General features: G+C 39.0%; 1 protein-coding gene across 1 annotated transcript in view; it reads left to right on the top strand.

The window, feature by feature from the left end:
* Positions 1-12,502, top strand: part of DPYD (dihydropyrimidine dehydrogenase) — a 994,283-nt gene that overhangs the window by 977,685 nt on the left and 4,096 nt on the right. Inside the window, exon 22 of the mRNA XM_006169013.2 lies at positions 11,223-11,363. Coding sequence (XP_006169075.1) covers positions 11,223-11,363 — 141 coding nt within the window. The remainder of the gene's footprint in view (positions 1-11,222; positions 11,364-12,502) is intronic.

Below are 12,502 nucleotides of genomic sequence, written 5' to 3'. Positions count from 1 at the left end.
ATTTGGTATGGGATTCTAAAATGTTAGATTTCAGTATTGGAATGGATAACCTCCAGAAACTATGGGCCTGGGGAATATAAAAGAGAAAGAACATTTCAACTGCTTACTGTGTGCCAGACACAAGGCACAAATGGCACATTTCGTTCTTATGTCCTACCTCACCTAATACCCTGTAAGGGAGTATGGCGTTTGGGGGAAGCAAACGAGAGGTAATCAAAGAGATAAGTGAGTAACCAGAAGAAAATGGTGGTGTGGAGAAAGCCAAAAGAAAAACTTTTAAGAAAAAGGAACTCGGGACCGGCAGTTAGCATAATGGCTACGTCGCTGGACTCCCACGTAGTCGACCGCAGTTCGATTCCCGGACCCGGTGGCTTAAACTCATGCCGGGCATGTGTGCGTGCATGCCCAAGATCCCAAGAGGAGAATGGAGGAGAAGGGATTGCGGCGTGGCCATCCCCCCTGGGCGGTGATTTCTCGCTTTCTGTCTCTCTGTCTCTCTGTCTGTCTGGCGAGCACACACGCCCTGTAGCAAAAACCTCTCCAAAAAAAAAAAAAAAGTAAAAAGAAAAAAAAGAAAAAGGAACTATCCCACAGAGGCTGAAAGCACCAATAATTTTACCAGCAACACTATTTTTTCATTTCATGTCTTATATGTTATCAATGAGATTCCAGACTCTAGGTAGCAGTAACTGACGTAGCCACCCACCTGCACATTTCTTCATTCATCCAATAATCATCAGCATTTAGCCTCTGTATTCCAGTACCATTACTGGGAACCCAATAGTGAACGACATCCAAGCTCTCGTAGAGTTTACAGTGTAGTAGGAAGAAACAGACGGTATAAAAAAACAAGTGAATATATAATGTCAGATGCTGACAAGGGTTATGGAGAAAATTAAGTAGAATTAGGAGAATAGAAATATCTAGAGACATGAGTCAGGGAACACCTGCCTGATTAAAAGGTATTTGAGTAAACACCTGAGACAGTGAGGGTACGAACAATGTGAATGGGGGAAGAACATTTCCGAAGACACAAGAAATGCGAAGATCCTGAAATAGAATCCTTAGCAGGAAACTATTGAGATTTTTTGAAAGGGAGACAGATGCACTATGACTTATTTTCACAAAGGACTTTTCTGGCTACACTGTTGATACGAGATCCTAGGTGGCAAGGGCAGAGGTGGGAGAGACCAGTTAGAAGGCTCCTGTAACAACCCAGCGGGAGACTGGCAGGAGGGAGAATAAATACTAGCTAAGGTCAGATGGCCTCCACTCCATTGTCTTAAATAAAAAGATGGCTGTGGAAGTATTGTATACAGTACAGTTGTACTCAAATGTGAGGAGCCATGGTCAGAGCCATTCTCATACAAGTCGTCTGCCCTTTCTCCCGTTATTTCAGACCCACCCGGGTGATGTGGCAATGTGGTTATTAGGTCCCCATTGAACAGCCACGTGCGCTGCAAGTCATTTCCTCTCTGCTTGTACATCAGACATGGCTGCTTGTCCTCGAATTGCTTTTCCCAGCACACGTACCCAGGCACGCCACGTGTCTCCCTCTGCTGCCTTATTATTCCTTCCATGTTTTCCCTGCAGTGTTTCTTCTAGTCTTGACATACCATTTTTCCTCCTTCCCTTTTTCCTGGAAGGCCTGGGTTATCTGTTTTCAGGCTTAATACTTTCTCTGTCCACCCATCTGTTTATTTTAGCTTGCTTCTTCCCTCTTCTCTGTGGGCTCTTTATAGATTCCTCTGCTCAATAGTTTAAACTCCATGACACTGTTTTGTTTATCCTCTCAGCTACCACAGTATATTGTTCCCCATCTGCTATAAAAAGGGCCCCGATGCCCCACGAAGTTAACTAAGCCCCTCGTGCCTGACCAAGTGTGTCAGTCATGCATTCAGGTTTCTAATCTACCCTATCTTCCCTGGTTATGAATGTGACAATATTATTTCTATGCAAGCCATGCTCAATAGATCTCATCTTTTCTTCCTTCCTCCTTTCAAATGTCTCGGATATGATTTAATAGGCTGTCACTTCAGAGAAAGGCAGTTGCAATATCAGTCGATCAGCAAGTATTTATTGAGTATTTGCTATGTGATCAGCGGTATGCTAAGGACTATGGGAAATTCTAGAGACATACATGGCTTGGTGCTAGGCTTAGGGATCTCTGCAATTTTGTGGGTGATATAGTGATAACTTATATTTATTATTGCATCACTGCGATCCCAGAATTATACTAGAAACTAGGAATACAACATGAATTTTAAAAAGAAAGAAATCTATCCTTATGGAGCTCATAGTTTAGCAAGGGAGAAAGACACATGTTAAAATTTATTTACAGTTCAATCAAATATGTACAAAATGCTCTGGGAAAACAGAGGAGTAAAAGGGATTAGTTCTGCCTTGGGTAATTGTGGAAAGCTTCACAGAGATGGTGATATTTAAAATGGAGTTTAATAAATTAGTGTTAATTAAGCAGAGAATTAATAATAAAAGCTAATATTTATTGAGTACTTATGAGGTTTTGAGCATTGCTATGTGCTTGAGAATTAGCTCATTTAATCCTCACAGTAATCCTACAAGGTATTTCTATTTTGGCTATTTTTTGATTAAGTAATTGACAAACAGAGAGGTTAAATAACTTGTCTAAGGTCACACAGCTATGAAGGTATCAAAACCAAGATTTGTCTCTAAGTCTAGCTCTAGAATTTAGGCTCTTAGGCACTATTCTCTACTCTCTATCTCTCAAAAAAAGAAGAGAAGAAGGTGGCATGTCAAGAAAATCAGTAAGGTTGACAAATACGATGTTCAAACACATGTGTAAATAACATGATAGCATGAAGCCATGCAACCTGAGGTCTAATACATACTTCTTAGATCAAACAAGTAGTGATGTCAAAGCGGTAAATGGCAAAGTGGTAAACTCATTCTTTTGTTCAGTAAGAATTCACAGAAGGACAGACCTGAGAAGCTATAAAGAGGAAAATAATTTTATTTTTTTCTCTCTTCTTTTAACGGTCAGAATGCACCTTCACTCACCAGAGAAAGAGGAGAGGGAGAAGGATTCCCTACATGGGGTATGGTCACACTGTAACTCCTTCTTCTTCATTGGGGCATCTCACTCACCAGAGAAAGAGGAGAGGGAGAAGGCTTCCCTACATGGGGTGTGGTCACACTGCAACTCCTTCTCCTTCATTGGGGCCTGCATGCACATGTTCTCAGCATGTTTCTTTAAGACCCTGGGGTCAGGATTTGAACTGTAGTTGGACATATAGAGTCTGCTGCCTTAATCACTAGGCTACAGAGCTGGCCCAATAACTCAGTTTTCCTGATCAGTCTTAACATAATGTAAAAGCCTGACTGAACTGCTAAGAATTTCCATTACAGCTTTTAAAGCAGTTATTCCCGGTGCTACACAGAGACTGAGAGACCTTGGGAACCGGAAGTCTTTGCTAGCCCTGCTCCTTCTTGCCTCTTTAGAAGATGAAACATGGTCTCAGCGACCCTCATTCCTACCCTAGGGAATGATCTGGAGCACTCAGGACAGTCTGCATCCAGTCAGTTTCCTCATCATCCCCACCACATCTGGATTTCCATTTCATAATGACGTAGAAAAGGCTTCTTACAATAGATTGAAGGATTTCCTTCCAGAAGATGAACCAAGACCTTCTGAAGACATTTCCAGCATATTCCACAGGTCCACTTCTGCCGCAGAAAAGAAACCAAGCATTGCCTCATATAAGAGGCAGCTTTGGCCCCTCACTGAGAACTGAAGTGACAGTGTGCACATTTGGCCTGGCTAAATGAGAAACGTGCTTTATTCCCAAGCAGCATATAACAGAGACTTGAGAGTCTGCCAAGACTTATAAAGTCCCCTGAACGCTTCCCAATTCTGTTGATATATATGAGAATGAATTCTCATTCTCTTTATGAAGCCAGGAATGTATCTCTAACGTCTTTGAATTTCTGGGTAGGAAAATGAATGGTTTAGGGGCACTAGTGATGTTTTCATTTCTTCTCCCTGCTGCTTCTAGTAAGAGATGGACTGCATCTCATAAGACTGGCAAGACAGTGTTGGCAGGAGACCAGTCAGCCTGATAGAGTGGTTTATTATTTCAATTGAATTGTGAAAGGAAGGAGAAAAGTACTCAGATAAAACTGTAAAGCCATATTAGATACTACAGAGCATAAAGGGGTTGGCATAGAAAGAAAAATAGTAGAAGACTTGCCCAGTAATTTTCAGAAGCTACCAGAGAAATGGACTGAGGCAGCATTAATATTCTTGGTTGTCTTTATCCCACCAAATAGCACGTGAAAAATCATCAAGCCAAATTTTAAAAACTAAACACAATTCTGTAAAATAGTCGCATAAGTCTCATAGGGATTTGTTGAGACATGATTCCTGCCTGGAATAAAGCAAAGGAGAAGTTCATCTGGCTGGGAATATATAGGTGTAATCGAAGAGCTGAGGAAGGAGCAGAATACGTCAAAAAGAGATGTACAGGCATGGAAATCCACAAACCTGAGAGCAAAGCATGGAGAAAGCAGCTGCAGGAGAGCAAAAATGAAAGAAAAATAGAAACATTATCCTGAGACAATATCAGAGACCTTGTAACCAGAGAGCTAATATGGACAGGCAAGCTGCAGGAGTGACATGAGCCTTTACAGACATGAGATGAAATCCCGCTATCCCACTCCATCAAAGGCAAAGCATTTAAAAAATTATTGAATTACCTTATTGGAAATTCAGTCTCATAAAAGAGAGAGAAGCAATGAGAGGACTTGCTGCATGGTCTTATTTCTGCCTCCTTATGGAAAAAAAAAATCTGTTCAAGGAAAATGGCAGCTAAAAGGATCTTGAAGGAAACTGATCATCCCATGTGATCTTCAAGTTTATTGGACCAAGGAAGGGAAATCTGTGCAAGTGAGTGTGTACACACACACACACACACACACACGTAACCCACTTTTAGTAAATCTAACTTAAGGAATCTCAAGGAAAACAATAGTCACATCCCGTAGTTAGCAACTCTAACCTGAGGATGGATCAAGAGCAAGAAACTGTCAGATAAAAATTTGATGACATAATCATGAAATTTCCTAGAGTAAGAAAAAGGTTGAGCATTCGGTAACTCAAATTCAATGGTTATGTGTGAAATAGGCAAATCCCATTATCAGTGATAAGCATGAATGTGTAGCATCAGCATTTAAAGATGGGTCAGAAGGGCCAAAGCCTCAAATGATCTGAGTTTGGATAAAATATTAGAAAAAAAAAAAAAATGAAATGTATCTTTGTCTATTGGAAGTAAAAAAGAGGAAATACACCCACTCCTTGGAGCAGATGGTATACTGTTACATGACAATTAGAGAAGAATGTCCAACTCCTATGATCTTTCCAGTATCCCCACAAAGAATGCTCTTGGAACTGAAAAGCGTAACATATTTGAGAATTAAAGCCTAAGATAGATAAGGATATCATGAAAACACATTTAGCTTCATTAAGCAGATTTTAATCCGAAGTGTTCTGTAGGAACTTTCTACTTTAAATTCTGAGCCCACCCCAGAATAAAGAATACAGTGATTGGGGTCATGGAATTGTGCTGAACTACCCCTGTGCTCCAGCCAGTCCTCACCCACCTGTCTCTCACTAGGAAGCTCCCTCCCACTCCACCCCGTTTCACCACTTCGGCTTCCAGATTCTCACATTTCAACCATATCTCTTGGCTTACTAGCTTCTCTCACCTTCTCTAGCCAATCTACATCTTCTGAATCATAGTTTTCCTGTGCCCTCCCACCTCAGTACGTTCAAGCTGAGTCCTCAGCTATCAGAGTTCTACTGCATTTAAGCTCAAGACCTTGTTGGTGCCGTTCCCTTCCCCTCCTCTGAGTTTAGAGGGCATTATTTAAGCTAGCAAGAATAAATTGCATGTCATACCTTTGAAAGTACTTTTGTGTATCCTGCTGAAAAATAAATGTTGATTTTGATTCTTTAAAAAAGGAAAAGATGGATGTGGTGGCAGAGTGGGAGTGGGGTGGGGGGACTAGTAATTGACCAGAAAGATTGAGACCTCAATCCAGTGAAATTCTACAAAGATCATTAAACTTCTGACTTGGGAGCATTAGTAAAGAAAGAAGTTCTTAAGAATGGGCAAAAATTCAGTGAGAGCAAACCGAACTATCTCATTTCCTATTTTGATAGGTTTATTAGACAAGAAGTGAACATGGTGTAAAAAGATAAGAACATGTGACATTGGTAATGGGGCAGATAAGAAACCAGATAAGAAATTAAAGAGCTGCACTCAAATAATTTAAATATTGGATCCCTTTAGGTTTGAAGTCATAGTGATTGCCCACAGCATGCTGCCCTTGGTTCTAGTCCTTGAAGGACACTTATTTACAGAAATTATAGAAAGTATGTTAATCAAATGTGAATACTTGAAGCTAGAAAGAACCGTTAACTTGCCAGATAACAATTACAATTTGAACATGCTTCAATCAGCTATAAAAAAAAGGCCAAAACTAATAAATTCATATTAATCATAATAAATTGTGAAAAATCTGAGATGGGATCATAACCCCCTAGTTCCTCACTCTTTGATACTAAATTTCACATCAAGCTGAAATATTGACTAGTCTATCTTTTAAAAAATAACAACTTGTTCAGTTATCCCAAACAATGAATTGGCAAAGATGTGATATTGGAACTGTATAGTCCTTTGCAACATTAACTTCATGAATACCTACGTTAAAGCAAATGTGTCATGTATAGGTTAAAGGATCTGACATCTCTTTTTCTACACCCACACCCACACATAAATCTTTCCAATAATCAGGGATAGCTACAACAGATTGCGTGACCTTTGTATGTCCACACTCTGGGTGCCGTAACGAATCGAGGGTCCCGCATCTCCACAAATGTCTATCCAAGAAGGCAGGACTGGCCATGCAGCTTTCAGGATTCCGTGCATCTTTTGGCAAACTCCACCTTTTGGGATGTGTACGCGAGGACATTAATAAGCTGGCAGTATTACCTGGAGGCTTTGGCTTTTAAACAAATGTCCATATTTCAGCCACATGGACTAATCCATTCTCTTTGATACAGCTTTCTAAAATGATTGATAATAAACTTAAAACTCCATTCTTTGGTCCTTTTCCAGATAAAAAACAAACACGTTTTCCTTAAAGAAATAAAATGAGTGAGGGGTGGATTTTTAACATCATTCACTAGTAACATCTTTTTTTATTTTTAGAGTTTTTTTTTGCCTTAGGGTACATGCACTAGCTGGAGAGAGAGGCAGAGTCAGTGAGGGGGAGAGTGAGAAATCATCGCCAGGAGTAGATGACCATGCCACTATCCCTTCCCCTCCATTCTCCATCCAGGATTTTGGGCACGTACCCAGTGTGATTTTCTTTTCTTTTCTTTTTTTTTTTTAAGAGTTTTTTTTGTTTAGTTGGTTTTTCTGTTTGTTTTTGCTATAGGGCACACGCGCTTACCAGAGAGACAGAGACATAGAGACAGAAAATGAGAAATTACCCTGTAGGGGGAGGGCCACGGCTCAATCCCTTCTCTTCCATTCTCCTCTCAGGATTTTGGGCATGCATGCACACATGCCCAATGTGAGTTTTAAGCCCCGTGTCCGGCACTCGAACTGCAGTTGACTATGTGGGAGTCCAGTGATGTAACCATTATACCATCTGCCAGTCCCAACCCATTGTGATTTTCAAGCCACCAGGTCTGAGACTTGAACCACAGTCAGCTATGTGGGAGTCCAGTGACATAATCACTACACCAACTGTTGGTCCTGCTAATAACTTTGTAAAGGCTTCTACAGCCTTGTTTTATTTGATTGCACATTAAATGATGATGTTTTAATAAATTAAAAAAAAAGTAAATCTCCAATATAGAGCAAAGGCATATTTAATGTTCACAAAATATGGACTTGCTTCTTATAATATGTCAGACATATGTATTATTTCTTTAGAATAAACCTTATAATAGATGATGATGGTCTAAGAAGTTTCCTATTTAATCATCTTATGAGTATTTACTGGTGATTTAACTCATATCCGATCCAGTAAAATAACTATTTTGACTAACTCACAAGTTTTGAAAAAAATGTTTCTATCATGTGTAAAATCATCTTATTGCCAGACAGTATTCTTCTGCATTGACTAACTTAAATATTATAAAATAATGAATATTGAATATATTCCTGTATTTTGACTATAATTATTTTGAATTTTAATATATCTATATTAATAAAAATGTCCAGGAAATCGACAAGCAGCTATTACCTCATTCAACTCTGTACCTTCTATTGTACTGTATGTTTAGCATGTAGGTATACAAAAGATATATTTACTTCAACAATATTTGAAAACCCCTATTTTTCCATGATTTGCACGAACAAGATATACCACATGTGGTACAAAAATGAAGAAAGCCTACTAAAAGACTGCAACAGAGGAAGCCTAAACTAGAGAATATGTGTAAAAAGAATAGAATTTGTTAAGCAGTGAATAACAAATGAGTCAACACAGCAGAGTGCTTGTGACCAGGTTATTTAAAGTCAGGCAGCACTAGTCTGAATCCCTGCTTCCTCATTTACTTCCTTTTATACCGTAAATTTCAGTCACCTCATCATCTATAAAATGCATTAGGTTTAAGTAAAAAAAGAGAAGAAAAATTATGACACGGGCCTGAAATAGACTAAGAACTCAAAAGTTATCTGCTATCATTAGGCCCACATAATACATAAAATAACATAGGCCATTTCCTAGTCTGTTATATCGGGGAAATCCTGAGTCTGGGTGAATTGAACAGAACAGGGATTTTACTTACAGTTCTGGTGACTGGGAAGTCCAAAGGTATAACATGATGGTGGAAAGCAAACTTTTAGCAGAGCAAGGTACAGTCTATATCCATGTGGCTTTTTCTTTGCCTCATTTCCTCTTTCTGTATACAGATCAGGATTCAATATTGGGGATTCCACCTTAATGACATTAATATACCCAAGGACCCCACCCTGGGAAACTATGAAGGAATTAAGTTTTTACTTAAAGCCTTGGCAATACAATCAATAGTATCAAGTCTTAACATGAACTTCTTGGGGACATCCAGTATTCACTCACTAAGAACAAATTTCAAAATATGACACTTCAGGGGACAAACCACTATCCAGACTATAACAGCCCATCAGGAAAAAAAAAAGAAAAAAGAAAAAGGATAGGATGGAGAGGAGAGAGAGGAGGAAAAGAAAAGAAAAGGGAACAAAGGAAGGGGGGAGGAAGTCAGAAAGATCATGTCTTGTCATTTGCTTAGGAAAGAAAAATCAAAGATTGCGGAAATCCTGAAGGAGTGACATTAGAGATGTCTTTGAAGGATGCATGGGGTTTTTCAAAGTGCACATAGGAAGGAAGGATATTTCAGAGATCTCAACATAAAATCTGGCCTTGGGTGGACTTATTGAGAATGTCTAGTGTATCTGAAGTGCATGGTATTCGGAAGTGAGAAATAAGATACAAAAAGACAGGGAGGCAGAAAGCCGTAAAGACCAGTGTGGTGATCCTGGATTTAAGAGATTTTTTTAGTGACGTAATGACTAATTTAGTCTGTGCCTTACAGCTGAGATTACGTTGGCAGCATGGCACAGGGTAGGATGGAAAAGAATAGGAGGACAAACCATATCAAGTAGGCGCTTTCAGTTGTACTAAAAATAATGGGAAATGAGTTAATAATGGTTAAAGATGGCAGTAGACATGGAAGCAGGATTCAGAAGATATTGAAGATCCAGAACTCAGAAGACTTGGCCAAAGATATGATTGATACTGGAGCAGAGAGAAATGGGAGTGACACTTAACTCAGAAATTCTAATTTTCCATGGTTGGAAGAATTCCAATGCTACTCACAAAACTAAGGGAATGTGAAGGAAGATCCAGTTTAGTGTTGTCTGGCAAATTCAGTGATTAGTCAATTTGCAGTACCGATTTTAAGTGACAGTGCTCATCAGACGGCTGATAAGTGTAGATCGTGGATTTGTGAGAACAATTCGGAATGGAGATACTGGTTTGGACAAGTGCCACCCACAAACAGACTGCAGTTTAGTTGAAACAATAATGTCCACACACTGAACAGAATAGAAAAAGCAGCTCTGGAAGTTTTCTATCATCTTATCACTTGATAGAGACACAAATGAACTACATACATAATGTAAACTTTGTCTGAGTTTTGATAACTTCTGGTAATGAGCGTATTGTCATTTAGAACTCAAATAATTATAAGAGAAAGTAAGGAAGGGTAACCAAGGTCATTTTAAAAAGCAGAAAATACAATACCAAAGAGGATATGGAAAGATGGCTTTAAGTAAGAGTCAACCCTCCTTGAACATGGACCTTGAATTCAAACAAAAGATTCTCATTTTAAAAGTTAAAAACAAAAGCAGAAAATCTTGACAGCATACTAATTTGACAAACATTGTTACATTCTCCTGTTTTGTTTTCTGAAACAAAGTGTTTCTTATTGTTGAGGAAACAACGTCTGTGCTTCCCATATTAAACATACTTCCAATTAATGTGAAGAACAAAGCAATGTGTAACCGCATGAAAGATCTTCAGTGGTGAATAAAGAAAATGCTAGTTCTTTAAAAGTAAAAGAGCATCTAATTTAACTATTGCATCAACCTAATTAATTAACATAAATTAGAATTTTTAATAATTAAATATATTTTTCAAGACCTGACAGGTGAGTGTGCTAAGTACTTCTCTGAATGAAAACCTAGAATCCCAATACAGTGATACAAATGCATAGTATCCATGCTTTTCTTCCCCTTGCCCCTAACAAGCTAAAGATTTTTTTAAGTGCATTACTCTTGTCACTCTACATTGCTTTTGGTTCCTTCAAGACTCAAAATTGTGACAAAGTAAACTGCAGCCACCAAACAGCCACAGAAACACTGCTTTTGATTATATTTTTATAGTAGAATGCCTATCAAATATCGTTAATTATATCTTACAGTTCTACGTCAGGCATGCGTATTGCCCATTTTTCAGAAGACAGAGATATTTAAGCAATAATTATCAAGGAAAGTGTATTCAATGCCCTAAGTCTCCTAGGTTACCATAATGCAACACTATGTAAAAAACACAGGGAAGTTTGGACTGATAATTGTGATTACGTGGAAATGTTTGAAGATGAGTGCAGTAATTGACAGCCTACCTTTCAGGATGTGATTGGAAAAGCACTGCAGTACCTTGGAGCGTATGGTGAATTGAGCAGCCTAGAGCAGGTTGTGGCTATGATTGATGAAGAAATGTGTATCAACTGTGGCAAATGCTACATGACCTGTAATGACTCCGGCTACCAGGTGAGCCTTGCTGGAATGAAGATCTGGGAGGGCGTTTGTTCTGCCTTTTGTGACAGAAAGCATCTGTTTGCTAAGTGTGCAGTTCAAAGCAGATGTGTCAAATGCCACTCTTCTGTGGTGATACCTTTCTGTCCTCTCACCCTTGTGGTGTCAAATTCTGCTGAATGTCATAACTTACACTAATTATGCCACTATTCAATGCATAGTACTATTTTAATATCATTTCACCACTCACAAAATTGGAGGGAGAAATCCAACCCAAATGAGAGTTTCACACAAAATTATGGACATTAGGAAACCATTAGGCTTTAATGCAGTGGCAAGGGGAAAGAACTACAATTTATTGCCATTACCCTGAAAGGACTTGATTCCTTCTGCCAAGAAAGAATTTTCTCTCCCATTCAATATTGATTGGGCTTTTACTACATAAGAATGAAAAAGCACTTCCCCACCAACTAGTTGTACAGGTTGGCCCCAGGAACCCCTCTGCCGCTGGAAAGGCCAAGGAGATACCTTCTTGCCACATGAAGTGAGCCCTGGGTACTTTTCAATTGCTCACCCACAGTTGAGAGTTTGCCAAGGGGCAAAGAAGAAAAATGGAGGATTTGACTTCTCCAGCCTGGGGTACCCTCTTGAAAACACATTCTACGATTGTCCCTTTGACTCTGGATTTACTTCTTCATCGATTTCTGATATATTAATACTTATTCCCTTCTGTGTTTGACACAACTGTAACCTTCCATTTTGGAAGCTGAATTTTAGAAATGTTAATAAAAAGTTATTATAACAATACCTTAAACACAAGTTATTGATTTACTATGAAAATAAAAGGATTTCTTTTTAAGATAAGAAATTTGAAGGAAGTAAATTTTGAAACTCGCTGAAAATTATAAACTACTAAAAACTAAAAACTTCTAAAAACTACAGGATATTATTTTCATTAAAAATTTCAAGGTCGGGACCAGCAGTTAGCATAATGGCTATGTTGGTGGACTCCCACGTAGTCAACCGCAGTTCACGTCCCAGACTCTGTGGCTTAAAACCCATGCCTGGCACATGTGCGTGTGTGCCCAAGATCCCGAGAGGAGAATGGAGGAGAAGGGATTGCAGCGTGGCATGGACATCCCCCCTGGGGGGTG

This window comes from Tupaia chinensis, unplaced genomic scaffold (assembly GCF_000334495.1).
Source record: "Tupaia chinensis unplaced genomic scaffold, TupChi_1.0 Scaffold146687_1, whole genome shotgun sequence".
Taxonomy (NCBI): Eukaryota; Metazoa; Chordata; class Mammalia; order Scandentia; family Tupaiidae; genus Tupaia; species Tupaia belangeri.
Note: the sequence above shows the minus strand (reverse complement) of the source record. Positions and strands in the feature narration are given on the sequence as shown.